General features: G+C 39.0%; 1 protein-coding gene across 1 annotated transcript in view; it reads left to right on the forward strand.

The window, feature by feature from the left end:
* The first annotated feature begins 1,106 nt into the window (after window positions 1-1,106).
* Window positions 1,107-11,108, forward strand: part of FRG1 (FSHD region gene 1) — a 21,184-nt gene continuing 11,182 nt past the window's right edge. The window contains exons 1-3 of the mRNA XM_029933249.1: window positions 1,107-1,346; window positions 3,330-3,400; window positions 10,289-10,414. Coding sequence (XP_029789109.1) covers window positions 1,285-1,346; window positions 3,330-3,400; window positions 10,289-10,414 — 259 coding nt within the window. The 5' untranslated portion in view covers window positions 1,107-1,284. The remainder of the gene's footprint in view (window positions 1,347-3,329; window positions 3,401-10,288; window positions 10,415-11,108) is intronic.

The raw sequence follows: 11,108 nt of genomic DNA on the forward strand, positions 1-11,108 counted from the left end.
AGTTGGTGACCCTTCCTCCCACTGATTCTCCGTTCGGGGTCTGTAATCGACAATTCTTCCCGTAATTGAGTTGAGTGGTAAGGCTTCCCTTTCTAACTTGCTCTTCTCTCCTCCTTTCTCCATTTTAGTGAGGGTTCTCTTTATTAACATTCACAGGGATGATGCCCGAGTTTGTCTTAAAGGCTGAAAAACGAGGCCAAGTGAAGACCGTGGGAAAGAGGAAAGGGCAGCCTTCCAAGCAACCGAAGTAAACACAGAGCATTCAAACATTTCCAAGGATTTGGTGTGACCTGAACTAAGGCGGCAAAAGTGGGGAAAAGTGGGGAAAGAGGCCAGACTGTCAATAGTTTATTGAGTGATCTGGGATTTCCCCCCACCCCTCGGGAAAGTAATAGGCTACCTTAAATAGATTTCATAAGTAGCTTTTTCTCTAGAAAGATCATAGGGAAGCATTATAGGACATGGTCTGGAAGAGGGAGAAAATGGAATCAGCGAGGTGAACTATAAAACAGTGGAAGAGATTGGAGCAGGCAGGAGAAATAGTGACAGACACCGTGAAAGCGGCTCTAAAGACCCATCCTACACAGACTTCTCTGATTACGTTAGTTTTCAACGTCCACCTCCCCCCACCCCACCTCCACCCACATTCCTACAGCGCTTGTGAAATCTGTGGCCCAAATTTATGCATTTAATTATCTTTTATTTTACTCCCTAGTTGTTTCCTGTACAATTCTCAAACCTCCCTAGTTTATACAAGAAGTGTTTAAAGAATTAAAATGGCTTGTAAGTCATCTAGAGCCCGCTAATGCACTCGGCCGCGCCAGGTAGTCAGGCCCCGTTCATAGCTGGTGGAACGGGAAGCATTGACTGAGTCATTTCACCCTGCTGGCCATCAAACTGTCCCTTCCCGGGAGACCTAGCAGGGGGAAACCTCAAGAGAGCCTCGAGTTGCCAACCACGGCTGCTAGACCCCCTGCGTCCACCAGAGGGCGCGCTCCGGGTTTCCTCACTTCGGGAAGCCGGAACCTTCAGGTCTCACGACGGAGCAAATGAACCCTGACGTATTTCGGCCCTCTGCTGTTGCCGTAGTCCCAGACAGTAAACAGGAAGTAGAATTGCACGGTCGAGTGAAAAAACACCAAGGACTCAGAAGGGGTCCGCTGCCGCGGTAACGCGCGCTCCCGAGGGAGTGTCCCCTCTGTTTCAATTTTGGGGACCCTCGGGCGCTTTCTACCCCAGAGAAGGTATTTTGCCCTTACCTCTTCATACAGTGTCCCCAGAACCATGGCCGAATACTCGTATGTCAAGTCCACCAAACTCGTGCTCAAGGGAACCAAGGCGAAGAGGTAAGGCCAAAGTTTGTGCGGGAGTTTGTGCGTACTCTCCCCTCCCCTCCCTGGCGGAGAGTCTCGCGGATTCCCTAAGACAGCTGTTAACTCAGGCTCCCCGCCCGGGTCCTGGCCTCTGGTCCCGCGTGGACTGATGCTGCGACCCAGGTCCCAGCACCCGCACAGGTGCTGCCAGAGACGCGCGCCCAGGCTGTCGCGCCTTCAGAAGGGAGGAGACAGGAGAGCGACACCAGTAGCCCAGGAGCCACGAGCCTAGGTCCCTTGATAAGGCCCCACTGCAGACCTCCGCGTGATGGGTCTGATGGTGTGGGTTATGACAGTGACTTCCTTTATTAGGGAGCATTGTTTCCCCCTTGTCTCCCGCCCCCCCCCAAAGATTCTTAATACAATATGCAGATGTGGATTTTGACAGGGATATGAGCTCACATCTCGACTCCCACCAGCTTTGCGATTTGGCTGGTTTGCTAATATCGTTGAGCTTCCGTTTACTCGTTTATTAAGAAACATCAGTGGTACGGTAAAAGAATTATTATGAGGATTAGATCCGATAACACGTACGGTAAGTAGAGCCAAGTGCAAGGAGAAGGTTGTAGTGATTTGTAATTATTAGACTTCTACGAAAAGGCATCTGCCCACTCCTGGCTCCACCTCTCCTCACTGGCAGACTGACTCAGGGTTGATTGTTCTACAGCGTTAAGCATTTCATCCTGTCTCAGTGATAGTTTTTGGTACTTTTATGTAAGATGAAAGAAAGTGCCAAGGAGCAAGCTGAAGCCACTGCGCTTGGGAACTCTGCTTCGGAGTCTGGAATCACAAAGAGTTTATCCTGAATAATTCTGAAACTTGTACTGTCGGAATTTACAGGAGAGAGGAGAGTTAACTTCTGAAAACTTATATTATGATGAAAACACAAACAAGGGTGTCTTACAGTCATCACACTTCTATCTTAATTAACACACATACAACACTTCTGTGGGCTCAACAACGATTCTAAGCACTGTGCATGTAACTTTTTTTTGAGCCACCTCTGGATTTTTTTTTATTACTCAGCTATAATACATATACCATAAAATTCACATTTTAAAGGACAGTTTTGTGATTTTTAGTGTGTTCACAAAGTTCACCACTATCACGCTGCAGAAAATTTTCATCATCGTGGAAGGAAACCCCCTAATCACCAGCTGTCACTCTCCATTTCTCTCGATCCCTAATCCCTGGCTACCGCTCATCTGCTTTCTGTCTCTGAGTACCTCAGATAAACAGAGTCCTACAATATGCAGCCTTTTGTATCTGGCTTCATCCACACTGACGCATGTATCAGTACTCATCTTCATGGCTGAGTAATATTCCACTGTATAGAAGTACCATGTTTTGTTTAATCCACTTTGTTGATGCACATTGGGTCGTTTCCCCGTATTGGCTACCATGAATAATACTACTATGAATATCATAACATTTTCATGTGGCCATGTGTTTTCACTTCTTTTAGGTATATACCTAGGAGTAAATTGTTAGGCCATATGGTAACTCTGTATTTGAGATTTTTGAAGAACCCCAAACTATTTTTTAAAGTGGCTATGCCATTTTGATATTTTCACCAGCAATATACGAAGGTACATATTAACTCTCAATCATCACAGTACCCTTAAGAGCAGTTAAATTATTATCCTCATTGTATAGGTGAGAAGCTGACCAGCGATAGAGTAGTTTTCCAAAAGCGAGAGAGCTCAGAAATGACAATACCAGAGTTAAAAAGGCAGTTTGGCTCGAGTCTGTTCTCTTAACTGTAACACAATACACACAGAATCAGAAGTGACTTCTCGGGATTAGAAGGAAGAGGGTATATCGGTGTAGATAACTTGTAAATCAGTAACTCATACGTCTACGTACAGCTTAAAAGATTCCTCTAAGATTGCATTTTGTGATATTTAACATCAAATCAATATTTCTAAACTCATCTGTATGAATGATCTCCTGCAGTAAGAAGAAAAAGAGCAAAGAGAAGAAGAGAAAAAGAGAAGAAGACGAAGAAACTCAACTTGATATTGTTGGTAAGTTCTTTTGGTTTTTGTTTTTTTTTTTTGAGAGGGAGAGAATGAGAGAGAGAGAGAGAGAGAGAGGGTACCAGCAGGAAAGGGACAGAGAGAGAATCCGTGGGCTTGATACCACAAACTGTGAGATCATGACCTGAGCCAAAATCAAGCATCAGATGCTTCACTGACTAAGCCACCAGGTACCCCAATTTTCTGTACTTTATTTTGTGAAAAGCTTACACAGGTTGAGATGCCTTTAAAAATATTTTCTTAGGGGGGCGCCTGGGGAGCTCAGTCGGTTAAGCATCCAATTTTGGCTCAGGTCATGGTCTCACAGTTTGTGGGTTCAAGCCCCACATTGGGCTCTGTGCTCACAGCTCAGAGCCTGGAACCTGCTTCGCATTCTGTGTCTCCCTCTCTCTCTTTCCCTCTCCTGCAAATGTTCTGTCTGTCTGTCTGTCTGTCTGTCTGTCTCTCAAAAATAAATAAACATTAAAAAAATTTTTTCTTAGGGATTAAGTAGTATAAAGAAAGTCAAAAGAACTTATGACTTATTTATAGATTTCTCAAAGTGTTCAACATTATTTACAGTTGTCAATTCCTCTTATTGTCTCCCACAGTAGATGTCACTGACGCCTTCTCTTTTTCATCATCAGAACAAGGCACAGAGAGAGAAAACACAACTCTCTGATTTAAAAGATACCATCATACCATAATAGCCTAGAGATTCTGAACATAATTTTAAAGACCTGATATAGAGAAATATTATTTAATCAAATATACTTCACAAATTATTTTCTTGGAACACGTATGCATTTTAATTGTAGAAGCCAGTGATATGCATGTCCCTAAAGGAACAGTAAAAATAATGCACAGTAAAAATGATTATTTCATATACGGGAAATGAATGAAAATCTTAATTGAACAGAACAGAGCATCACGGTCGCCTGTAAATGGTACCGGAGATAAACTGACCCAAACACGTTTAACGGCCTGTGTTACTTTTAGTCCTTCTGTCCTTTCCACGTCTATACTTCAAGACAATTTTTCCCCTCTTTTAAAACTTGGCCAGTTGCGTTTTGAAATTTCATAAATTATGAACTCCTTTACATTTTTATGAAGTGGTATAAAGCTAATAATCTATAAAATAATCTAGAAAAAGCTAATAATCTAGAACCCTTCTTTGGCAATAGAAAATGAACAATTCTGAAATTAGGGTAAATATCTTGGCTAGATATCTAGACATAGAACTGCTATGTCAAAGGGTAGGTGAATATTTAACTATGTAAGAACCACCAAGAATGTTTGGAAGTGGCCACACCATTTTAGACTCCCCCCAAGACGTCACACAGTTCTGTTATCAGTCTTCACTCCCAATCTGGGGTCTGACCTTTAATTTGCCGAAATGGAGTTTTTCTAAAAGCAGAAGTATGAAATATTTTTCAACTGTAATAAAATTCACATGTAACATTTTATTGGGTGTTAGGTGTACAACATGGTGCTTTGATATATGTATATAGGAGCTTTTCGTTTTTATACAACTTTATTACTTCCGTTTCCTACTATGGCGGCCGCCTTACGTCCTCAGCCTAAGAAATTACTGCTTACCTTGGGTCATGAAGAAGTGGTTCCACGTTTTCTGTAAGAACCTTCGTAGTTTTAGCTCTTACATTAGGTCTGTGATCCGTTTCAAATTAACTTTTGGTATGGTGTGAGGAGTCAAGATTCTTTATTTTCTGTTTATTTACTTTGAGGGGGCCTGCAGAGAGTCAGGAAGGGAAAGAGAATCCTAAGTAGGCTCCACGCTGTCAGCCCATTGGCAGACACGGGGCTTGAACTCACAAACCATGAGATCATGACCTGAGCTGAAATCAAGAGTTGGATGCTTGACCCAGGGAGCCACCCAGGGGCCCCCGAGGTTCTTTTTCCACTTTCTCATGTTCATATCCAGTTGTCCCATCACCACTGTTGGACACTTTCCTTTCTCCACTAAACTGCTTTGATGTATTTATCAAAAACCAGTGGACTTTATATGTGTTGACATTTCTGGACGCTGCTTTACTGATTTGTCTGTTATTCTACTGATATATTTGTCTTGATTTCTATCACTTCAAATGTTTTGAAAGCAGGTGATCTTCAGGGTTCATCCGTGTTGTAGCATGCGTCAGAATTTCCTTCTTTTTTTAAGACTGAGTAATACTCCACTGTGCATATAGACCTCATTTCGTTTCTCATTCATCTTTCAGTGGACATATGGGTCGATCCACTTTCTGCCTGTTGTGAATAATTCTGCTATGAATATGGCTGTACAGATCTCCAAGGTTTTGCTTTTAGTTCTTCTGGGCATATACCTGGAAGTAGAATTGCTGATCTTATGGTAATTCTATATTTCATGTTTTGAAGAAACTCCATACTCTTTTGCATAGTGGTTGTGCCATTTTACATTCCCACCAACATTCCCATTTTTCCATATCCTCACCAACACTTATTTCTGGTTCCATGATAATACCTAGTCTAATGGGTAAGAAATGGTATTTCATTATGGTTTCCGTTTCCCTAATGATTAGCAATACTAAGCAATTTTCATGTGCTCATTGGTCATTTGTGTATCTTCTTTGGAGAAATATCTATTCAAGTCTTATGCCCGTTTTTTGAACTGAGTTTTAAGTTCTTTATATTTTCTGGGTATTAATCACTTAAGAGATATGTGATTTACAAATATTTTCTCTGTTCTGTGGGTTGTCTTTTTACTCGTTTGATAGTGTCCTGTGATGCACAAAAGACTTTGATTTCAATGAGTCTAATTTGTCTAATTTTGCTTTTGTTGTTTGTGCCTTTGGTGTCCTATGAAAGAAATGATTTCCAAACCTAATATCATGAGGCTTCCACCATATATTTCTTTTGAGTTTTATAGTTTTAGCTCATAAATTTAGGTCTTTGACCCATTTTGAATTAGTTTGTGTATGTGATATTAGGTAAAATCTAACTTCAAATAAGTGAAAATTTTACTAATTTTTTATTGGTTATAAAACTCCTTCCCTGTTTAGATGAGTAGGAAATCTTGTACAGTGTGATAAATTCAATTTTTAAAAACTTTTTAATGGAAATTTTCAAATTAATACGTAAGTAGAGAGAAAACTATAATGAATTTCCCATGTGCCCATAGCCCCAGCATTAGGAACGATTATTATTTTGACACTCTTGTTTCATTTACATACTTCCCACTCTGAAATAATATCCTATACACACTTCTTTCTGGAGAATTTTTATTTTATTGTATTAAAAGTTTTATTTATTTATTTATTTATTTTGAGGGAGAGGGAAAGTCCTCCTGAGCGGAGGGAGGGGCAGAGAGGGGGGGAGAGAGAATCTCAAGTAGGCTCCGCACCATCAGCGTGGAGACATGGGGCTCCATCTCATGAGCCATGAGATCATGACCTGAGCTGAAACTGAGAGTCGGACGCCCAACTGACTAAGTCACCCAGGAGAATTTAAAGGAAAACACAAATATTATGTCATCCTACCCATGTGTACATACATGTACAGCGCTTATAAAGTCACTCTCTTCTGTTTGCTCTGTCTTTTAATACATAAGAGTATGTCATTATCAGACCTGACAAAATTAACAAGAAATTCTTTAGTGTCATCTGATATCTTATTAATTACTGAAACATTTCCCCTTTAGCTAAAGTATAATTCAGTTTCATACTCAACAGTGAAAATGTGAAAGCTTTTCCTTTAGGATCAGGAATAAGTCAAGGATACCTACTCTTGCCACTTTTATTCAAAACAGTATTAACATAGTATTGGAAATCCTTGCCAAAGCAAGTAGGCAAGAAAGAAAGAAAGAAAGAGAGAGAGAGAGAGAGAGAGAGAGAGAGAGAGGGAGGAAGGAAGGAGGAGAGGAAGGAGAGAAAGCAAAGAAAAGAAAGGGCATCTAGATCAGAAAGGAAGAAATAAAACTGTCACTATCTACCAAAAAAAATGTTAGAATTAATAAATGAATTCAGTGAAGTTACAGGATACAAAATCAACATACAGAAATCTGTTGCATATGTGTACATTAATAATGAATTACCAGTAAGAGAAATTAAAATAATCCAATTTACAATTACACCAAACAGAATAAACTACCTAGGTATAAATTGGATGTGAAAGACCTATACATTGAAAACTAAGACATTGATAAAAGAAATTGAAGAAGACATACAAATGGAAAGATTCATGCTCATGGATCAGAAGAATTAAATTGTTAAAATATCCATACTACCCCAAAGCAATCTGCAGATTCAGTGCAATCCCTATCAAGTTTCCAGTGGCATTTTTCGCAAATAATAAACAATCCTAAAATTTGTATGAAACCACAAAGACCCCAGATAGCTAACACTCTAGAGAAAGAATAAGGCTGAACGTACCATACTTCCTATTTCGAAGTATATTACAAAGCTATACTAATCAAAACAGTTTGGTATTAGCATAAAAACAATATATAGATCGATAGAACAGAAAGAAGAGCCCAGAAACAAACTCATACAATAAACATAGGAATGCATATTATCTTTTTGAATTAGTGTTTTGTTTTCTTTGAGTAAATACCCAGTAGGGGAATTCCGATATGGTATGGTAATTGTATTTTTAATTTTGTGAGGAAACACCATACTGTTTTCCACAGAGGCTGCCACACTTCACATTCCCACCAACAGTGCCAAGGGTTCATTCATTTTTGTCCACACCTTTGCCAACACTTGTTATTTCTTGTCTTTTTTTAGTTTAACTGTTCTAACAGGTGTTAAGGTCCTATCTCATTGTGGTTTAATTTGCATTTTGCTGATGATTCGTGATATTGCTGTGTGTCTGTTGGCCATCTGTATGTCTTATTTGGAAATTTTTCTATTCAGGTCCTCTGCCTTTTTTTTTTTTTTTTTTGGTATTGTGTATGTTCTTTATATAGATTGCATATTAACCCCTTATTGGATATATCATTTGTAACAAGCTTCTTCCATTCAGTAGTTATCCCTTTTATTTAGTTGATGGTTTCCTTCACTGAGCAAATGCTTTTCGTTTTCGTGTGGTCTCAATAGTTTAATTCTGCTTTTGTTGCCAGAGGAGACATATCTAGAAAAATGTATCTATGACTGATGTCAAAGAATCAGGAGGGATGGATACTGCCTATGTTTTCTTACAGGAATTTTATGGGTTCAGGTCTCACATTTAGGTCTTTATTTTGAGTTTATTTTTGGATATGGTATAAGAAAGGGGTTCGGTTTCCCCAGCACCATTTGCTGAAGATTATCTTTTCCCCATTCTGTATTTTTGCCTTCTTTGTCATAAATTAATTTACCATAAAAGTGTGGCTTTTTTCTGGACTCTCTGTTTGGTTCCAATGATTTAGGTGTCTATGTTGACGCCCGTACCATGTTTTTATTACTACAGCTTTGTAGGATATCTTGAATTCTGAGATTGTGATACTTCCAGCTTTGTTCTTCTTCGAGATTGCTTTGGCTACTTGGGATCTTTTGTGATTTCATACACATTTTAGGATTATTCTAATTCTGTGAAAAATGTTGTTATTTTGATAGGGATTGCATTTATGTGCAGCATCGATAGGGGAATAGGTGAAAGAGAGTGAAAAGTACAGTTACCTTGGGGCACCTTAGTGGTCATTTGGTTGAGTGTCCCATTCTTGAGTGCGGCTCAAGTCGTGATCTCATGGTTTGTGAATTCAGGCTCCACATGGGCTCTATGCTGACAGTGTGGAGCCTGCTTCAGATTCTCTGCTGCCCTTTCTCTCTGCTCCTCCCCCATTCATACTCTGTCTCTCAAAATAAACATTTAAAAAAAATTTTTAGAAATAGCACAATCATCTTGATGAGATCTGAGAAATGTATATAACTACTCAATTATAGTGTACATATGAAACTAATGGAACACGGATATTAATTATACTTGAATTTAAAGATGAATAAAAAAAGAAACCCATTTCTATTTGTATACATAGTGTATATAGCTTCTGCTCGTTTTGTTTCTAATCTAAAATCGTGGTAAGAACACTACTAGACCATAAAAAAGAATGAAATCTTGCCATTTGCAATGACATGGATGGAGCTAAAGAGTATTGCATTAAGCCTAATAAGTCAGAGAAAGAAGATACCATATGATTTTACTCCTATGTGGAATTTAAGAAACAAAACAAATGAACATAGGGGGGGAAAAGAGCGAGGGGGACAAGCCAGAAGACTCTTAACTCTAGAGGACAAACTGAGGGTTGCTGCAAGGGAGGTGGGTGGGGGCCTGGTGACAGGCATGAAGGAGGGCACTTGTCGTGAGCACTGGGTGTTGTATGTAAGTGATGAGTCACTAAGTTATACGCCGGAAATGAATATTACACTGTTTGTTTAATTAACTGGCATTTAAATAAAAACATGAAAAAAATTTAAAAACACTGTGCTGGGAAGTCTTTCTGGAGGGACACATAAGAAACAGGTCATAACAGTCATTGCCTCTGAAAACGAATCGTGGAAGGCTGGGGATGGAATGAAAGAGACTGTTCTCTATAGTTCTGTGCCTGCACCGGTTCTGCTGCTCTGTATTGTTTTTCAGTGTTACCTTGCTTGTGGGGGCAGTCACGTCTGTACACATATATTTAAACACACAAATGAGTGTGTGTAAAACTAACGAAATCTGAATATGGCGCATGGGTATAAAGGGTAATCTCCTGGTTTTCATATTGTGCTGTCGTCATGCAAGATGTTACCACTGGGAGAAGCGAGTAAAGGGTGAGAGATTGCTCTGAATTATTGCTTACAACGGCAGAGTAAAAGGTTTTAAAAAATAAGTTGTAACAACAAGAACAACAAATAACCTTGTATCAAATCTAACATTTAAAATACTGATTTTGCTTTTTAGGAGTCTGGTGGACAGTCACAAACTTTGGTGAAATTTCAGGAACCATAGCAATTGAAATGGATAAAGGAACCTACATACATGCACTTGACAATGGACTTTTTACACTGGGAGCGCCACATAAAGAAGGTTTGTATCTAGTAGAAGCAATGAAAGGGCAAAGACCACTGACAGTATAGATTTTACAACATTCATTCACTTAAGCCAAATTCCAACTAAACTCCAGTATATTTCAAAGGAACAAATCCGTTGCATTTGACTCTTTGCCTTTTTTCCTTCCTTAATATTTACCACTTATTAGCAGATCCTTCTTTTTCAGTTGTAAGCATTTGAAAACATTGTATATGGTTCCAGAAGAGTATCTATGGAAATCAAAAACAGCATGAATAATTGAAATTGAAAGGGAATCCTGGTTGAGTCAAAGCTTTGATTTCTTTATTCTTTAGACCTTTTGTCAAATCTAACCCGGAGCATGATTGACAACTTGAAGTTTTGTTATTCCTTCTAGCCCATCAGAATAAGCACTAATGAGATAGGAAGTGACTAAAGATAAAAAGCAGTATCTTTTGGCCTCAGTGTCCATCTCTTGAATAAGTTAAAGCATTTAGTTTTTTAAATATTAAGGGCTTATTTGTCTATGTACGGAGTACATTATATATATATTTTTTATTTTATTTTATTTTTCCCAAAATAAACTTAGATTGTATTGTAGTTTCACTTAACAGTATATAAAATGCTGTGTTGTGACAGGTATCAACTATCCATTAGATACTGAATCAATTCTTCTTAAGCACTACTAACTGCTTGTTTTTCTTGAAGCTAG

Source organism: Suricata suricatta, chromosome 1, assembly GCF_006229205.1.
Source record: "Suricata suricatta isolate VVHF042 chromosome 1, meerkat_22Aug2017_6uvM2_HiC, whole genome shotgun sequence".
NCBI lineage: Eukaryota > Metazoa > Chordata > Mammalia > Carnivora > Herpestidae > Suricata > Suricata suricatta.